The sequence below is a fragment of the Petaurus breviceps genome, unplaced genomic scaffold (assembly GCF_028583685.1).
Source record: "Petaurus breviceps papuanus isolate PSGF00001 unplaced genomic scaffold, PetGlider_PUasm1.0 214, whole genome shotgun sequence".
Classification (NCBI taxonomy): domain Eukaryota; kingdom Metazoa; phylum Chordata; class Mammalia; order Diprotodontia; family Petauridae; genus Petaurus; species Petaurus breviceps.
Window position 1 is genome coordinate 4,092,527 of NW_027185863.1, and position 21,060 is coordinate 4,113,586.

Sequence of the window (21,060 nt, forward strand, 5' to 3'; positions counted from 1 at the left end):
GGTCCTCCACAGACAATTGAAAAAAATGCTTAAAATAAATTCCCTTTCAGCCGGTTATTATTTACTTCTGAGCACAAGAATAATGGTGCACTTTCCAATATTTATCATCAGTGGTAGTGTTTAAAACTTAAAATAAAATAAAGAACTTTATTTGGAAAAAGTGCCTGGGAGAAATCGCTAAATTTGGATGGGGGGAAGTTTTTTGAGGGGAAAGGATTTGGAGGAGACGCTTATGTCTTGACATTCTTTTTGATTCAGAAATATGAAGATGATGTTACGTACTGGATAAACAGAGGCCGAGAAGGCCGTGACTACTATGGAGGTTACTACCAGCGTCACTATGATGAAGATGCAGCCATTGGGCCTCGACATCCCCACACCTTCAGGCACGGAGCCAGTGTCAACTATGATGATTACTGAATTCCTTTTCTGATGCTCTGGATAAGGCACCGGGGTTTTGGTTTGTTTTTTTAATTTACCCCTTTGAGTATCAAAGGCAATAATGTGCATGTAAAACACTTTGCAAACTGCAAGCATCATATAAATGTGAGCTATTATTATTCCTGTTTTACTAGTGCATTTTGAAAAGATTTTTTGTTGGTTATAAATTGTCACTGCTTAAAAAAAATCTTGTCCACGTCCTCCTATAAATTCAACATGGGGGCCCACTGCACATAGTGGAGAACGTCCTCATTTTTCCCTGTCATTGGAAGGAAGAAATGAAATGATGCACAAAGTCTAAACAATTTGATTAAAAAAACCCCAACCATCAAGGCTGATACAGAGGATACTAAAAATCTCAGGACAGTGTCTTAAGACTGCCCTAAGACTTTTGGGACATCCTTCGTCTTAACTTTGACGAAATAAAAAAGAGGAGTGTTTTATTTGCTTGTGTCCCTGTTTCTTCTATGTGTCTTTTATCAGATTTCGTTGCTTCTTTTAAAAAAATTAATCATAGCGCGTCTGTCGTTGTTCTGATATTGCATTCTTCATTCTACGTCTCTTTCTATAGATCTTGCCATGTTGGGACTCTTGCATTTGTCAGTTTTGAATGGCACAGTAATCCATGATGATGTATTTTTTAATTACCGTTATGTTTCTGTTTTATTTTAATCCATATATATTTTTTCTTGGACTCTAATGCAATTGCTAAAGAATGATAGAAATGTCATCTAAAGTTTAATGTAGGTATGTATCAATATGCTGCATCTTATACTAGAAATAAATTTGTTTAAAAATGCTTTTTGCTGCTTTCACTTGGTTAAAAATCAAATTCATTTCATTATCAATTACTTTGTCATTAATTCATTTAATATTTCAGAAGGGTTTTTTTTTTTAAACAATCGGGGTTAAGTAACTTGCTCAAGGTTACACAGCCAGTTATTTCTGGGTGTGGTGCTGAGTATCTGAGCCCAGATTTGATCCAGGTCATCCCGACACTGGAGCTGGTGCTCTTACTCGCTGAGCCACCTGGCCGCCCCTAAGCAATCGGGGTTAAGTAACTTGCTCAAGGTTACACGGCCAGGTGTTTCTGGGTGGGTGCTAAGTGTCTGAGCCCGGGATTTGATCTCCAGGTCTTCTCAACACTGGAGCCGGTGCTCTTACTCGCTGTGCTACCTGGCCACTCCAATATTTCAGAAGTTTAAGAGATGACTGTGGGACATCACAGCTACAGGCCAAGATTCTTTTGTTACCATTCCAGTGTGCATTAGGATTTCCCATATATGCTACCAAGTCTTCAACATAATACATTACATAAAGGGTGTCGTATGGGAAGATTCTTCACTTTAAAAGTTGACTTTAGAATCCAGACTGTGCTGTTTTTCCCATGATAGAATAAATGAATACTGCACTATGTTCTGAGGATACACACTAAAAAGAAAACTCCCTCCCCTCAAAGAGTTTACTTTCTAATGGAGTAAATAATAGGAGTGTGGTGGCCAGAGATGGGCTCTCTGATCAGGAATGTTTCTGGGACAGTAAATGAAGGCATAGGGGAAGAGACCAACACACCCCATCTAAGAACAAGACCAGAACTGAGCATGGTTGTGTACCTAGAGGACATCAGGGGGGACAGAGTGCCTTTGACTGGCAGTTGTTGGATGAAGCTATGGAAACACTGACCAGAGAGGACAGAGCAACGTGGAGAGCTGGGGCTTTTTCTGACATAGTATCTTATCAGTTTAGTGAGAATGGAAAGTTTCTCCAGTTTGTGGTCTTTTTGTGGGTTGGGAAGTTGACTGTGGAGGAAGCAGGAGGGGGTTGTTCTGCAAACCTGAGTCTAATCACCAATGAAAAGATGGACATTTCACAAAAAAATGGCATTCCTAAAATGTTTCTCCTTGTTTTATCGCTTCTCTAATCTGGCTTCTCCCAACTGGAAACATCAGTGAGTTTTTTCCTGGAATGATGCTCTTATATAAATGGTCTGAGATGATTAATTGGTTTTAGGCCCAGATTCACATATAACCCATGCTAGCTATAGAGTTAATAAATCTTAATGGAGAATTAATAGAGGATTAGAAAAGTGCATGTCTGAAGAGTCTCTTTAGTAATCTAATGTCCTTTAAATCTAGGATCCTATAGTTCTTTGATCTGTCACCTAGCAAATGGGGGGAAAGGCAAGAAAATATAACATTCTTGATAATTTTTATAAATAGTTACGGCCGATGGGGATACTTTTGTCTATATATAACTCCTAGCCCAAGAGAGTAGAAACACTGATCTAGGATTATATGAGAATACAAATCAATCTAATTTAGTTTTCATTTTTTAGTGGAGATATTTCAAAGGTTAAACTAAATTTCAAAACTGAAAATAGAGAACAAACAACTGTATTTAATACATATGTATACATGTATTTGTGTATACATATGTGTATACTCTATATACATACTTTTGTATGTAAACACACACATATACATATATGACAATACTTCTAAGCATAGTGACTTTCTTAGGGCAAGTACATATTTCATTGACACACATAATCTTTACAGGATTAGAAGCTCATAGATTTAGAACTAGAAGGAACCTTGGAGACCACTGAGTTTCCAGTGTCTTCATTTAACTAATGAGAAAAATGAAGTGAACAAGGGTTAGTGACTTGCCCTAGGTCCCACAGCTAGCAAGTGGCTGAGGTGGGAATTAAACCCAGATCTTCTTGACCCATCCTCATATAACCCCCTACCTTCTGGGCCACTTCTATTTCATGAAGACATGAGACAACCCCAGAGTTCATCATTTTTGTGTATGGAAATTTGCTGTCAGAAATACTCCTGGAGAAGTAGAGTAGGGATATATTCTGCTTTGGGCATCATGATCTGTGGCCAAACAGGACAATGGGCTGTGCATTCTGTTCCCATGCTGTGCATCACCACATTGGGAATTTCTGTTGCTGACAATGGTGCTCCAGAGTTGAGCAGCAGTATCTTTTCTGAGAAGTCATGAGTTATGTACCACCTCACACCCCTTCCTACCCATGGGGCCAATTCTTTTAAAGATTACTAGGTGGATCTTCCAATGGACTTTGGCATAGGAATGTTTTTATAAGAGTACCATGGGGATTGACAAAGGATTGCTCCATTATCCCAAAGTGCAAGTCCTTCAATGTTGAACCAAATGTCTCTCCAGAAATGGCCCCAGTTCAATACAGCTTTTAGTCCAGTTCATTAGGGTTTTCCCTTTATTATGCCCATTACAGAAAACAGATGTGCATTCCGCAGTTTGTCCTGTTTTCAAGATTCTCCAAGTTCCAGGGCTTAGGCCTTGTTAACACAGCCTTTGCTAACCCTCGGTTGCATTTTTGTTGCTACTGCTGTTAGTTTCAGTTGAGTGCTACCCTTTGCGACCCCATTAGGGTTTTTCTTGACAGAGATACTGGAATGGGTTGCCATTTCCATCTCCTGCTCATTTTACAGAGGAGGAAACTGAGACAAATAGGGCTAAGTGACTTGGTCAGGGTCACACAGAGGTAGGATTTGAACTTAGCAATCCACTGCACTACTTAGCTGCTCATCTATGTCACATACACACCATAATCAGGCTTTGTTTAAGGAACTTGGTGGAGGTAAAACAATAGAATTTTAAATTTCAGTTTATATTTAAAATCATACTATGATTTCACAGAATTTCACAGAACAAATCCCCTCAATAAAAGGATTATTTCTGTAAAACTTGGACTCAGTCAAAAGGCTACACCCAAGGATCTAGAAGACCACAGGTGGCCTTGAGACTGCCCCAGAGGAGACAAGAAAGAAGAAAGGAGGGTGGTGATTGTGAGGCAGAAACGACTGTGAAGCAGGATACCAGGGAGATACGACTTTATTCAGGAACAATAGGTTTTTATCAGTAGTGACAGAAGTTCTAGCAAAGGGGTAGAAGTGAGGATCTTGGTCATTACACCTCAGCCATAGAGTTACATTGTCAGGGATTATAAAAAGCCAGTCACCTTCCCCATGATTTGCATTATTGTCCTGGGTGGGAAGAAGGCCAATGTTTGAACCCCTGTGTCAACGTCAGTCTACATGTTCACGAACTCAGTATTTTAAGCATGATTGGACTCAGACTGCCCCCTCATCTTGATTCTTTCTTCATCTACTTCCAAGACCCCACTCAGTATGTGAAGTTGGTTCAGTACCTGCATCAGTGCTGGCTATTTGCCTAATTGGAGAAAGATCTAAGCCTCTCTTCCAAGCCTCTGTTTCAGGCCACCTTCATGTCCTTTACCTGGAATCTCTCTATGGGCATCATTGGTCACTGTTTCCTGTAACTCTCTCCTCTCCCTTCTCCACCTTTTATGTTTCTCCTTAGCTCCCAGCAGATGGTATATGCTCTCCATAGACTCTGATCAGTGATCCTTTGTAGCTTTACCTCCTAGGATTCCCTCTCAGCACAGCTTCAGGCCCATCTCCCATAGCTTAGCTAAGAGAAAAAAAGCCAAGACCCTCGTGATGAGACCACTCTCGGGCATCTGCTTGGACCCAATGTGTATACAATTTGAAAGCAAGGTCACAGTGTCTAAGTTCTTGTAAACATTCCTGGAGACACTTAAGTCCTATTACCTCTGCCCTCTCACACAGAGTTTCTAAGGGGGTTATGATAATACTATCTTTCTTATACTATTCAAATGAATATTTTCATATCAATGATGAAAATTATATTTTCATATCAATGCCAGCTGATGGAGTCAGTCTTGTTTGTCTACTCTCATTCCCCCCACTGTTTGGGAAGAATCTCATGTCAACACACTTCTCATCAAGTTTTGGAATTCAGAGGGACATTTTTCATTTCTAGAGTCTCTTAGAAAGCTTTGGGTTGTCTTAACTGGAGAAAACATGGGGATAAAGCAATGGTTGTATGCCATGGAATTGAGGATTGGTAATAAATCTTTCATCGGTTCAGGGGTCCACCATGGTAGTGTGACTTTCTTCTTAGTTAAATTCATTTGAATGCTCCACCAGTTTACTCCAGATATCAGGACTTAACCTGTGATTTCATTTTTATAAGGAGTTTCCTAGAAATAACTTTCTTTTCTAGTGCAGGTGTCATCTTTTCTGCAGTTTATGATTTTGAAGACTTGCCCAGAATCATGCAGACAGTATGTCAAAGGCAGCACTTGAACCCAAGTTTTCCTGGTTTGGAAGTCAGCTATCCCTTCATTATACCATGCCGCCTCACAATTATATGATATACCCTAGAAACACTGTGTCCTCCTTCTCAAAAGGATCTTTTTCCAATTGAGCAAATAGCCAGCACTGATGTGGACACTAGAAGGTGGCCTAAACCAACTTCACATACTGAGTGGGGTCTTGGAAGTAGATGGGAGAGAATCAAGATGAGGGGGCAGTTGGAGTCCAATAATGCTTAAAATGCTGAGTTCATGAACATCTGGAAAACTACAGGTATTGTACTAAGCGACGGGTATAACTGGTCAGTTTTTTGTTTGCTTTTTGTTTCTCTATGGCAACAGAGTGGAAAGAAGGCTGAACTTGGAGTCACATGACCTGAGTTCCAGTCCTGCTATCTACTGCCTGTGTGATCTTGTCCAAGCATTTAGCCTAATTTCTACATTTATAAAATGGGGACATTTTGACTGAATGGTCTCTTAAGTCCTACATACTAGGATCCTATTCATACAGGCCATACTAGGTGGCCCAGTGAATAGAGTGCTGGGTCCAGAGTCTTTCTTTCTTTCTTTTTTTTTTTTTCCTTTTTGGAGGGCAATTGGGGTTAAGCAACTTGCCCAAGGTTACATGGCTAGTTTTTTTGTGTGGGTGTTAAGTGTCTGAGGCCGGAACCGAACTCGGGTCCTCCTAACTCTGGGGCTGGCACTTTACTCACTGTGCCACCTAGCCGCCCCTGCCCAGAATCTTTCTAACTCCTCTTTGTGAGTTCAAATCCAGCCTCAGATACTTACTAACTGTGTGACCCTGGACAAATCCTGTTTGCCTTAGTTTCCTCATTTGTAAAATGAGCAGGAGAAGGGAGTGGCAAAATACTCCAATATCTTTGCCAACAAAACCCCAAATGTGGCCATAAAAAGTGGGACACAACTGAAAATGACCAAACAACAAAAATATTGGTTTGGAAGACTGTCTTTCCTTTATCACTTCCCATATCCCAATCAGGTTCCATGCTCTTTAAAATTAATTTACTTACATAATACAGAGACATTCTGTCTCTCCCCATCTCCTCTCATTATATTCCTCTCTCACCTCTTAATTTCACCTTTTAAGTATCATCCCTTCCTATTAAGTTGGTCCTGTGCCCTCTATCTATATATACCTGTAAACATATATACACATTCACATATGTATTCATACTCCTGTATACCTTCTGATATAGACATATATATGTATATATATACATATATATATATATATTTCTATTCCCTTTAATTATTTTCATACTGAGAAAAGTTTCATCAGTTATAATTATCATTTTTCCATGTAGGAATGTTTATAGTTCAACTTTGATAAGTTCCTTATGATTTCTTTTCCCTGTTTACCTTCTCATGCCTCTCTTGCTTCTTGTATCTGAATGTCAAATTTTCTATTCAACTCTGTTTTTTTCATCAAGAATGCTTGAAAGTCCTCTATTCCACTGAATGCCCATATTTTCCCCTGAACCTATATTTTCTTTTAATTTGGATGGCTCAGTGGATAGGGATCGAACCTGCAGTTAGGAAGAGCTGAATTCAGATCCTGCCTCTGACACTTTCTAGCTGTATGTCCCTAGACAAGCCACTTAAACTATTGTTTGCTTCAATCTGCTCATCTGTAAAATGGGGATGTTAATAGCACCTTCCTCCTAGGGTTATTATAAGGATCAAATGAGATCATATTTATAAAGTTCTTTGCCAACCTTAAAGTGCTAGGCAAATGCTAGCTAGTATTATTATTTTATCTTCCTCTTGCCCTATCTCCAGCAAAGCTTTAAAATGTTTAAAAAGAAAATCACAGCGGTACCAGATCTCAAACTGTATTATAAAGCAGCAATCCTCAAAACAATCTGGTATTGGCTAAGAAATAGAGTGGTGGATAAATGGAATAGATTAGGTACACAAGGCAAGTAGTAAATGACCATAATAATCTAGTATATGGTAAACTCAAAGATCTAAGCTTTTAGGAAAAAAACTCATTATTTGACCAAAAACTGCTTGGAAAACTGGAAAACAATATGGCAGAAACTAGGTATATGCCAACATCTCACACTTTACATCAAAATGAGTACATGATTTACACATAAAAGGTGATACCATAAGCAAATTAGGAGAGTGTGGAATAGTTTATCTGTCAAACCTATGGATAAGAAACAAACTTAGGACCAAAGAAAATATAAAGAGCATTACAGAATATTAAAAAAATAATTTTGATTATATAAAAGTTTTTGTACAAACAAAACCAATACAACCAAAATTAAAAGGAAAGCAGAAAACTGTGAGGAAATTTTGCAAAAACTATCTCTGATAAAGGGCTCATTTCTCAAATATATAGAGAATGGAATCAAATTTATAAAGATACAAATCATTCCCCAATTGATAAATGGTGAAAGAATATGAACAGGCAGTTTTCAGACAAAGAAATCAAAGCTATCTATAGTCATATGAAAAAAAATGCTCTAAATCACTATAGATTAGTGAAATGCAAATTAAAACAACTCTGAGGTACCACCTCACAGCTGTCAGATTGACTCAAAGTATAAGATATGCATCAGTATATGCAAACTTTTCCTCCCCTTATCCTTGCCACTCCCTTTGACCCCAATCAAGGGCCCCAAGAGGAATACCAGAAAGGCAATTACAAATTGCAACAATCATTGCAAAAAAAAAAAATCAAAGTAACAACACACCAATTATTCATCACCATCACTCACAAAAGTATGACACAATGGAAAAAACATGGGCTCTGATGTCAGAGAATCTAGGCTTAAATCTTGCCTCTGATACATGTATGACCTTGGGCAGTGTTTTCTATTTCTAAACCTATAATCTTATGACCCTACAGGTAATAGGGAGCCACTGGAGGATGTTGAGTAAAGTGGTGATATGGTTAGAACTATGCTGTAGGAAAATAACTTTGGTAGCCATGTGGCATATGAACAGGAGAAAGACTTGAAACAAAAGAAACAAAAAAAAAACCAAATAGAAATATATTGCAACAGGTCAAGTGATAACAGATGAGGACCTGAAGATTAGGGTGACTGTGTGAATGGAGAAGTGAGTGAGGCATATCTGAGAGGTGTTGGAGAAATAGAAAAGGGTTGGCAATACATTGGATGTGTGGGGTGACTATCAAGGAAGACACTATTTATTATTATATTATATATTTTATTATCACTATTATATTACTATATTATTATCACTGTAATATTACTTACTAACCTGGGTGACTAGAAGAATAATGGTGTGCCCTTGATAGTTATAGTGGAGTTCAGAATGGTGGGTTTGCAAGGAAAGTTGACCAATATGGAAATTTGTTTTAATTGGCTATACATGTTTGTAAATGGTATTTTCTTTAGTTCTCGTGTGTGTGTGTGTGTGTGTGTGTGTGTGTGTGTAGTTGGAATAGGAGGGTAAGAAGGCAAATTTTTGTTGACTGAAAAAAATTTGTGTGTAGGGATGTATATACTACGTGTACAAATGCAACCATATGTACACATATAACATATATACATGTATGTACACATATATTTTTACATACATGTATGCTGTGCTTTAAAAAATATGTTGAATTTGAGAAGCTGAGGAGACATCCAGTTTGAAATATCCAAGAGGAAATGGGTGGCATGAGACTAGAACCGGGAAAAGAGACTAGATCTGGGTATTTAGAGCCTATAGTCATCTGCACAGAGGCGATGATTGAACCCATGAAACCAGAAGTCACCAATGAAAGAGTATAGAGAGTTGCATTACCTGTACTTTGGGAACTTATGCTGTCATGTTTCATTTTCTATATATTTGTAAAAACATTCCTGATTGAGGTAAAGGGGAGGAATCATTGGAGTTGCATCAGAAATAACCAGCAAGGTTATTTCCCCACTAGCAGGGGATAAAATCAAGCTGAGGACTATGTAAGTCATGAGCCAGAAGATCTCAGCCTATGTTGTTATCAATTTAACATCATAAAAAAGATTATGTTCATCCCTACAATATTGCTGTTACTGTGTACATTATTCTAGTTTGGCATACTTCACTTTGCATCAGCTCATATAAGTCTTCCCAGGTTTTTCTGAAATCATCCACTTTATTAGAAGGAAATGCTTTGTAAGCCTTCATTAAAATCATCACAATATATGTCAGTTCTTATTGTAGTCTCAGGTAGGAGAGATACTATGGTTTTTAGAATGACCTGATTTTGATCGTGTGCTTTTCTTTTCATAGATCAGAAGAAACGTAGAGAATGAATTCTGATTGAATTGAGTAGAAATTGCAAATAGTAATTCTGAAAGCTCACATCTGAATGCTACTTCTGGGAGTAAGAGCACAGGCCAGTTAGCTGGGTGCTGAAATCTGGGAAATGCTTTAGCCATTTCTTGGCTGCCTAGCTCCAGCTTCATTAATAGCAATTGATTGGATAAAAAAATGAAACTGATTACCTCCTTCTTTATGAATAAAGGCCACCCTTCTCAGTTCTGTAGCTTTCCTTGTTCAGTTGGCAGAAAAATTAATGTGAAACCATAAGTAGGGAGACAGAAATCTTAAGTGACATCTGACTGGGAAATCTTTTTGAATAGGGTGGTGGATGAATAGGCTTAGTGGCAGCCCTTGTGCATTTACTCTTCTGTTTCTTTGAGGAGGGTGGACAGTTGTGTTCCAGGAAAACAAGAAGAGGGTGAAAAGAGCTCCTCCTCTATGCATGTGCAAAACTCATCAGCATTTTATTTACACAAAATGTGCAGGACTCCTGTGACCCTAGCTTGTGTCTTGGCATTTTGCATCATTGGGATTGTGTGAGTTTGTTGGGTCCATTCAGTGTTTCAAAAGTCCCTCATCTGAACTTCCCCCTTCTAGCTAGACACTGCCCATTACCAGAATCCATGCCTCAGGTGCACCACTATATGTAGGCTAGCTCCAGCAATCCTTGATTTAACTTGCTAGTGAACTTCTAGACAGTTGCTTTGCTGCCACAATGAAACCTCCAGTCCTCTTCTCTCCTCTACTGCTTTCCTGGAACTCCCCCTCCCCTTTCTCCTCTTGTCCCTCTGTCCATGTGGGGACTCATACCCTTACAGGCAGGTGCCCTGTCCAAAAGAATATAAATTTTGATTGTTTATATTTTGCAAGGTATCTTGGGGTTTGGGAGTTAGATTTTTTTTCTTCCTTATTTATTCTATTTCTCCCTCCCCCCCACCCTCCAATGGGACAATTAGCTCTCTGGTCTCATGTAGTTTTCATTTATTATTTTTTGAAACAAAACTCTGAAAAACCAGGTTTTGATAAAACTCCTTGGGATTCAAATGGAGCTACTTGACCGTGCCTTTAAACCCAAATCACTCTGGTTCTCATTGATTGACTAATAATAGGTCACAGTCAAAGCCTTGCGACTGGTTCTTTTTTTTTTTTTTTTTTGCTTTTTTATGGGCAATTGGGGTTAAGTAACTTGCCCAAGGTTACATGGCTAGTTTGTTGTTGTTGTTGTTGTTGTTGTTGTTTGTTTGGGTGTTAAGTTCTGAGGCCAGAACTGAACTCAGGTCTTCCTGACTACGGGGCTGGCACTTTACTCACTGTACCACCTAGCCGCCTCCAGACTGGTTCTTTTGTGAAGGAAAACTAAGCCATTTTTTGCCACTGGACTCCAATGATTGGAGGAGGGAGTGAGGCTGATGACTTTGCACAGTTCTGTCTCACTCAAATCCAATTCACTTGCAAGTCAAGACATCACCCTGCTGATGTCATTGGTCCTCTGTTCAAAGAAAACAACAAACTTTCCCGGGACCATAATAAAATCAATGCTGCCCTTGTTTCTGGAAAGGCAGTTTCAATCTAGTATTATTGGTTCCCTTTAACAAGCCTGAAACTTTCAGAACCAAGAGGCACCACCATTCACTCATAGTTGTTGCCTCCCCTATTAGAATGTAACCTCCCAGAGGTCAGATACTGTTTTTGCTTTTGTATCTTTAGAATTTAGGTATTTATTACTGACAGTAATAATGCTCTATTAAAGGGCTACATTGAAAATTAGGCAACCAGGGAGATCATTTCCCCTCCTTTTTTTTCCTATCTCTCCTGTACCCTGAATAACTTTATCAGCGCCTTCCTGCTGCCCCTACTTCATTGTAGAGTTTTTGTCTCCTCAGAAAAAGTAGGGGGGAGCAGAAATGAGAAAGAAATGGGGTCATCAAGGAGCAAACAGGGGCAAATGGAAGTAATAATAGTAATAATTGCCATTTATATAGCATTTTAAAGTTTGCAAAGTGCTTCATAAACTTTTGAAAAATGTTATTGGTACTAGAAGTGTTATTGGCCCCATTTTACAGATGAAGTAAGTGACATTCATTGAAATTGAGACTTGTCCATGGTACACTGGGGAAAATAACCACTCATATTTATTGAAAACTTGGGAAAGGACATAATAGCTATAATAAAACATTTCAAAGACCATCATGTGTAATAACAATTCAATTTATTCTGTGTGACTCCTAAGGGCAGAAATAGGAAAAATGGGTGGAAATCAAAAGAAGGGCCTTATCCCTGGGGGAGGAACCAAGATGGCAGAGTAAAAGCAGGGATTTGCTTGAGTTCTCTCCCAAGCCTCTCAAAATACCTGTAAAAATGACTCTAAACAAATTCTACAGCTACAGAACCTACAAAATGACAGAGTGAAGTAAATCTCCAGCTCAAGACAGCCTGGAAGGTCAACAGGAAGGGTCTATCACACCGGGCTGGGAGCAAAGCCCAGTTCAACATGGGTTGTGCCAGCACAGATGGGTGGAGCAGGCCTCAGGAGACTGAATCACTGGCAACTGTGGCAGTTTCTAGATTTTTCAACCCATAAATGTCAAAGACAGAATAAAAGGTTAGTGGGAAAAATCTCTGGGACCTGGCAGCAGAGGTGGAAGTGGTGGTGGCAGTAGCAGCGGCAGCAGCAGCAACTGCTTCCAGAGCTCTGGACCCACAGATGGTGGGGGATCCAGTGACTGATGCAAAACCCCTGAAGCATGGGAAATTACACCTACCCCACCTCCATCCCTACTGGAAGCAGAATCCTACCTTGACAAAGAGTTAGAAAGTCTGGGAAGATGAGCAAACAGCATAAAAAAACCCCTCAGATTTTAGAATCTTACTTTGGTGACAAAGAAGATCAAAACATGCAACCAGAAGAAGACAACAAAGTCAAAGCTCCTACATCAAAAGCCTCCAAGAAAAATATGAATTGGTCACAGGCCATGGAAGAGCTCAAAAAATCAAGTGAGAGAAGTAGAAGAAAAATTGGAAAGAGAAATGAGAGTGATGCTAGAAAATCTTGAAAAATGAATCAACAGTTTGCTAAAGGAGACCCCCCAAAACACTGAAGAAAATAACACCTTAAAAAATAGACTAACTCAAATGGCAAAAGAGGTCCAAAAAGGCAATGAGGAGAGTGCCTTAAAAAGCAGAATTGGTCAAATGGAAAAGGAGGTCCAAAAGCTGACTGAAGAAAATAATTCCTTCAGAATTAGAATGGAGAAAATGTAAACTAATGGCTCTAAGAGAAATCAGAAAAGTATAAAACAGAACCAGAAGAAGGAAAAAATAGAAGACGATATGAAATATCTCATTGGAAAAACCACTGACCTGGAAAATAGATCCAGGAGAGTTCATTTAAAAATTATTGGACTACCTGAAAGCCATGATCAAAAAAGAGACTAGACCTCATCTTTCAAGAAGTTGTCAAAGAAAACTGCCCTGATATTCTAGAACCAGAGGATAAAATAGAAATTGAAAGAATTCACTAATTGCTTCTTGAAAGAGATCCCAAGAGGAAAACTTCCAGGAATATCATAGACAAATTCCAGAGTTCCCAGGTCAAGGAGAAAATGTGGCAAGCAGTCAGAAAGAAACAATTCAAGTATTGTGGAAATACAACCAGAATAACACAAGATCTAGCAGCTTCTACATTAAGGGATTGAAGGACTTGGAATATGATATTCTGAAGGTCAGAGGAGCTAGGATTAAAACCAAGAATCACCTACCCAGCAAAACTGAAAAAAAACAATACTTCAGGGAAAAATATGAACATTCAATGAAATAGAGGACTTTCAAGCATGCTTGATGAAAAGACCAGAGCTAAACAGAAAATTTGACTTTCAAATATAACAAGCAAGAGAAGCATGAAAAGGTAAACAGCAAAGAGAAATCATAAGGAACTTATTAAAGTTGAACTATTACGTTCCTACATGGAAAGACAATATTTGTAACTCATGAGACTTTTCTCAGTATTAGGATAATTGAAGGGAATATACACACACACATATACACAAATATGTATATATGTGTATATGTATGTGTGTATGTATATATAGAGATGTAGATATATGTATATATATATGTATGTATAGGTGGGTATATGTGTATGTATACATAGACAGAGGGCACAGGGTGAATTGAATATGAAGGGATGATATCTAAAAAATAAAATTAAGAAGTGAAAGAGGAATATATTGGGAGAAGGAGAAAGGGAGAGATAGAATAGTGTAAATTATCTCACATAAAAGAGGCAAGAGAAACTTGTTACAATGGACGGGAAGGGCAGGGAAGGGAATGAGTCAACCTTGTTCTCATTGGACTTGGCTTAAAGAGAGAATAACATACACACTCAATTGGGTATCTTAGCCTATAAGAAAGTAGGAGTGAAGGGGATAAGAAGGGGGGATGATAGAAGAGAGGACAGATTCAGGGAGAGGATAGTTAGAAGCAAACACTTTTGAAAAGGGACAGGGTCAAAGGAGAAAATAGAATAAATGGGGGATGGGATAGGATGGAGGGAAATATAGTCTTCCAAAATATGACTACCATGGAAATTTTTTGCATAACTATACATGTATAACCTATAGTGAATTGCTTGTCTTCCCAGTGAGGGTGGGTGAGGAGGGAAGATGGGAGAGAATCTGGAACTCAAAGTTTTAAAGACAAATGTTAAAAATTGTTTTGATGTGCAACTGGGAAATAAGACATACAGGCAATGGGGTATAGAAATCCATCTTGCCCTACAAGAAAGTAAGGGGGAAAGGGTGAAGGGGGAGATGGGGAGATATAAGAGAGGACAGAGGCAGGGAAGGGTATTCAGTATGCTTACCATCTTGGGGTGGGGGTAGAGGAGAGATGGGGAGAAAATTTGGAACTCAAAATCTTGTGCAAATGAATGTTGAAAACTAAAAATAAATAAATAAGTTCTGGGGGAAAAAAAGAAATCAATATAGACCAAGAGAGTGGAATAGTGGATGTATAGCTGAATCAGGAAGACCTGAGTTCAAGTTTCACCTCTGACACATACTGGCCCTGGGACGAGTCATGTAACCTCATCTATAGAGGGTAGAAACCAGTCTGCACAAATAGAGGGATCCCATATACCAATTAAATCACCCTCTATTCCTTATACCAGTTAAATCAGAGATTTAGCCCCACAAAGGAGATTCATCTCCATTTGTCTTGATCTGTATCTTGCCACTGCACCTAGACGGCTCTGGAGGAGAAAGTGAAGTTGGTAACCTTGTATAGCTCTCCCTCACTTGCAAGCTGTGGCATCATCTTCCTCATGGTCCTCTTTGAGAATAAAGAACAAACAAACAACAAGTCCCACAAAGTTGAGAAATTTGGGTTAGAATAGGACAAGAGCACTCATGTTTTCTCTTTAATATTCCTTAGGTATAAAAATTCAGAAAATAAGCCAAAAGGTACCTGTTTTTATAAATAACAAAATGGTCTTTTCCTAAGTCTCCCTTAGAGCTTCATATCTTTCTTACTCTTTTCTATTCTACACTGGCTCACTATTATTCTAGAACGATGGCAAGTCTTATTTATGGAGATGTCATATACTCCTTGCTTGACTGTGAGATTTTCATGGACAAGGGCCATATCTTAATTATTTTTTATTTTCTTAAGTGACTAGAACAGTGCTCTGTACCATGGCCCTAAATCAGCAATTGCTGGATGAATGAATACATAAGAACAGGGACAGAACAGAGATAGAATCTACTATTTCATTACCCTAGGGAACTCTCAGATGTGAAAACTCCCTAGAGCAATGCAGGTTGGCACATTCTCTGTGTAGGACAGCCTCTGGAGATATTATCCCAATTTTCTTTTGCCCTGCCAAACTGGGTCACTAAAAGGGGGGCTAGTCCTTTTGCCTCTCAGGACTCCAGGCTTAATGCAGAGCAGTTGGGAGTGGTTTTCTAACACTATCATTCACTACTATTCTAACACTGTTATTCATAGTGAAGAGTCTCCAGGAGTATGCTTTCCCTAATGATTATCCATTGATATCAACTAGCCAGGCAGGCAAACAATTAGCTTTTATAAACAGCTATTTACTAAGGTGACATTGTAAAGACAGATGGCATAAAACATTTCCCACACTAGGGGCATACTCTTCCATAAGCACATACAAAGTCCAAGGGGAAGTAAGATCAAGATTAGAATACATGTGGTAAAGGGGAAGTCCTTTCTTTCCCCTTCATAAAAGGTGGAGCTTTCTACTAAGTTCCTTGTAGGGTCCTGTGATTGCTTATTATATAAGCAATTATTGGGGAGCTCCAAGGTTTTTTTACCTTCCTGTTTCCTTTTTCTCTACTAGGTTGAGCCAGCATCTGAAGGACATTGCTGATAATGAGATTGGATTAACTTTCTTCTCAATCTTGTTCAGACACCATCCAAGTGGGGAAGCCCACTTGGGCTTCAACAAGTTCGAGAGACATAATTTCTGGGTAATTAATGATTGCATTAATTATGCTAGCAGATAATTAATAAAAGGAGTCAGTGGCATTCTTAAATGCCAAATACCCATTATGGAACCCACTCAAGTGGGGTCATCTCCAGTCATCCTGATCTATATCTGGCCACTGCACCCAGACAGCTCTGTAGGAAAAACTGAGGCTGGTGACCTTGCACTTCCCTTCCTCACTTAAATCCCATTCACTTGCAAGTTATGGTAACATCTTCCTGATGTCACGTTCTTCTTCAAGAACTAAGACCAAACAACAGCCCACTTGATGCTCATATGCTTTTAGAAGAGTGGGTGGTCCTGAGGGTGGCGATCTAACAATTAATGAGAATAATGAATATTATAATGAGAGGAGGACCTATTTAATGAGGGGCTCTGGGTTGTGACTCTGATCATACTTACTTCCAGACCACTCCCAGTTTGGACAATCTGGACAAAGGATCTACTTCCCCCCCAAAAAAAAACTGCTTCTTCCCCCCAAGTGTGAGTAGAAATCAATAGGCTTTCCCACTTGGGTGGGGTCTGAACAAGATTGAGAAGAAAGTTAATCCATCTCATTAACAGCAGTGTCCTTCAGATACTGGCTCAACATACTAGAGAAAAAGGAACTAGAAAGGGAAAAAAACCTTGGATCTCCCCAATAATTGCTTGTTTAATAATCATTTCTCTCAGTCCTAAATCTGAATTCCTTCAGTATTTCTATTTATTCTTCACCTCTTCATTCAGGCACTGACATTAGCTCTTCCTAAAACATTGCTTGGATGCTCGTGCGATGTTCATGTCTTCCAGATTTTTTGAGGTACAAAACATCTTCCTCCAGTCAAGGTGATAGGGGTAGGTAGCTGGGGGTGGGGGTGGGGGTGGAGGAGTAAAGACAGAGACTTGTTTCTCATCCCTCCTGGAAAGTTATTTCCTCTCATGGATTTATCTGTAACAGGTTCTACCACCAGGCACTTGATTCCTGTTTTCTGAATTAACTTGTATGACTCAGTTTCTTCAGCCAATCTCAATATATGTCTGGTGTAGTGTCATTTCATTTCCTTCATGGTTTGAAAATAATGCTTTGTGATTGGATTAATTAAGTTGTTTGCACTTAGTTCAATGCCCTTGATTTATTGATTCAACAGTGTTCTCACTTGATAAAGGTATCAGGGCTGGAGTATTTTGTTAGATACTTTTAAGGACTAGAGGGTTTTGTTCATTAATTTAAATGGGTTTGGGGGTTATTGATTCACTAAATTATTGTATATGAATTCAATGTTGCATTATAATTCAATAAGAAATAATAAAAAGAGACGGCTCCTGAAAAACCTGAGAAGACTTGTATGATCTGATACAAGTGAAGTGAGCAAAACCAAAATAGCTTATACAGTAACAACAGCACTCAAAGACAAGTAGTTTTGAAAACTTAATAACTCTGACCAAAGTGAAAATAACTACAATTCTGAAAGACTGATAATGAGCTATGCTACCCCCTTTCCACTCCTGACTCTGATCCCTGTAACTCTTAAAGAGTTGCTTATAGCAGTGAGAGGCTAAGTAATTACCCTAGGGTCATATAGCCAGCATGTGTCAGAGGTGTTCCTGGCTCTTTATTCACCATGTCTATAGATTAAACTGACTCAACATAGGAAACTACGTGGTCTGGACATGGAAATGACTGATAAATTGACAGAGTATTATTGATTCTGTGGATTGTGGTGCATGACTGTCAGTGGATCAATTTTGCTGTTTAATTCAGAATTAATAAATAATAGTGTAAATTTATAGTTCATACAGTTTTCATTGCTTTTATGTGAGCCTTACAATAAGCTTGTGATGTAGGTGATGCTGGAATTTAAATCCTAGATTCTAGGATGCAATGATACTGATTATCAGTCAGCTGCTATGAGTTGATAGGCTTACATAAAAAAGAAAAAAGTCATTAACTTTTTCTATTTTCCATTCACCTCCAAGACCTCTCCTAATCCAGCAGTAATAATGCTTTATGTTTTTTTATAGCATTTGACAGCTTACAAATGGTTTTCACATCATTATCTCAGTAGTTGCTAGACTATCTCCTCATGATTTCTTTCTGAGTTTTAATTAGAAAATGTCTCACTAATTTGATTTCTGCATGCAGTTATTTCCTCTCCCTCTACCCTTTTTAACTTTACAGAATCCCTTAAGATATTGTCATACTGTCCATGCTGGATCTACAAAGTAGCTTCCCTCCTGGATGCTTCTTTGAATAGGTGGTCCTAATGGCTTCTAAGAGGGCCATAAGGGGAAAAAACACAAACACAAAAATAGCTTATAGTAGTTTAGAACAGGAAAAAAGAAAGAGAGAAAGAAAAAAAAAGAGAGAGGAAAAGAAGGAAGGAAGGTAGGAAGAAAGAGAAAGAATGAAAGAAAGAAAGAAAGAAAGAAAGAAAGAAAGAAAGAAAGAAAGAAAGAAAGAAAGAAAGAAAGAAAGAAAGAAAGAAAGAAAGAAAAAGAAAGGGAGGAAGGAAAGAAGGAAGGAAGGAAGGAAAGATGAGAAACATTTATTTTGTGCTAAGTTCTGTGGTGAGTGCTAGGGAACAGAACAGAATGGAGTAAGGATTACAAATTTTTTTATGTACCCCATTTGAAAAAATGTTTGAGCCTGTAATTCCAATGTGTGTATTTTCCAGTTTGTGAATTATATTCATGTGCTAATGTCCTAATAATTATGGATATTGTAAAACTTATGCAAAAATAGACATTTAAAAACAATGGAATAAAGATGTAATAATATCAGATCAGAGAATGAATAGGGAGCCACTGGAATTTACTGAGTAGGAGAGTGGTGTGGTCAGATCTTTGCTTTTGGAAAATAATTTTACAGATGTGCAAGGGGATAACTTGGAGAGGAGAGAGAATTGAGGAGATCGTTGCAGCAGACTCAGGGATAGGTGATAAGGCACTGACGTGTGGTGGTGGTTGCTCGAGAGGGGGTAGATGCAAAAGATGGGCAGAGACAGTGAGATGTGACAACTCACTGAATATATGGGGTGTGTGGGAGAACGGAGATCCAAGGATGACACTGAGGGGCCTGTGGATGGTGGTGCCTTCAACTAAAACAGCAACTTTTGGAAGAGAAAAGATAATTACGACACATCCGCGTCTGCTCATCCTGTGTCATTCACTCTTTCCCACCAGAAAAAAAAAGAAGCAAATGGTGGTAGTTTATGGCCAGTAGGTATTATATACAGAAACAATGTAAAAGGGCCTTATCATTTCCAAGTTACAGTCAGCAAAACTGCTGTCCATGCCAGTGCCTGCTCAGCTGCTTCTGGAGCCTAAGCTGCTCTCCTGCCTTCTGTTACTGAGTCCCATGATGGTGCCTCCTATGCTGGGGCCTCCCAGGCCTCCCCCCCACCCCCAGTGCCAGGCTTAGCATTGCTCTTCATCCTGAGGCTGTCCCTTATAGGCACATCGATGAGGTCAAAATTAGGCACCTGGGATGACTCATGGAAAGGTCTAGGCTCCTCCTCTCAGTGGACACTCTATCTGATACATAAAATTTTTGTTGTCAGTCTGTTCTGACTAAGGGGTCCCAGGAACTCTAATTCTCAAACTTATAAGGCTGCCACAAGGTTAGGAATGTTCATATCAGATTGCCTACTTACCCTCAAGGGAAGAGACACAACAAAAGATGTGGCCAGAGACTCCCTGGGTTAGTATATGTCTCTAGCTACCATTTGCAAGCAGTCACTGTTTCTGACAGGATAAGGGAGGGTACCTGGGACCCAAACTACTGCCAGGGGTCCTAGAGAGAAAGGGTGGAATGGTTGAATAAATGATTGTACACAAATGTAATGTTATATTATTATTCCATAAGAAATAACGAAAGAGATGACTCCTGAGGAACCTGAGAAGATTTGTATGATCTGATGCAAAGTGAAGTGAGCAAAACCAGGAAAATAGCTTATACAGTAACAACAACACCACAAAGACAAGCAGTTCTGAAGACTTAAGAACTCTAACCAATGCAATAATTAACTACAATTCCAGAGGATGGATGATTAATTATGCTACCCACCTGTTGATGGTCCCACAGAGAAGTGATGATCTCAAGAGGTGGGAAGAGACTTACATTTTCAGACATGACCAATGGGGGAGTTTGTTTTACTTGGATAAGCATATTTATTACAAGTGTTTTATTTATTTATTTTTTAATCTGGGTTGCAGAGTAGGAGGAAAAAGGAGGCTCTAGATAGGAATTCCCCCCAAATAAGAAAGAAGGTCATTATTTTTTTATTTTTAATGTAGAGTAGGGAATAGAAAGAAGGTCAGAAGGAAATATAGACAGGTAATACAGCTTTGAAAGTTATGTGCTGAATTTATTATATACTTAAAGGGAAAAAGCAAGAAGTATATAATCAAGATTCCCATTTTCATATGAAAATCTTTTTTTTCTATTTTACTTTGTATATGGAGACAGATGATAATTTCATTTGGTATTAAGCTCAGAATTTTAAAAATGGAGTTTAAAACAAAAGAGATGAAGAGTTTCAGTCCCTAGGAATGCTGACCATGCTTCTCCTTTTAAATAGATATAGCATTCTTGCCTTTTCTCCTCCCCTCTCCCTCCACCCTCAGAAAATTACCTAGTATGAATATTTCTGATTCT

General features: G+C 38.8%; 1 protein-coding gene across 3 annotated transcripts in view; it reads left to right on the forward strand.

Moving 5' to 3' along the window:
- ECRG4 (ECRG4 augurin precursor) overlaps positions 1 to 1,241 on the forward strand; it is a 52,342-nt gene extending 51,101 nt beyond the window's left edge. For all 3 annotated transcript variants that reach the window (XM_069093985.1, XM_069093987.1, XM_069093986.1), the window contains one exon: positions 259 to 1,241. In XM_069093985.1, the coding sequence (XP_068950086.1) occupies positions 259 to 420 (162 nt within the window). In that variant the 3' untranslated portion in view covers positions 421 to 1,241. The remainder of the gene's footprint in view (positions 1 to 258) is intronic.
- Positions 1,242 to 21,060: the final 19,819 nt, after the last annotated feature.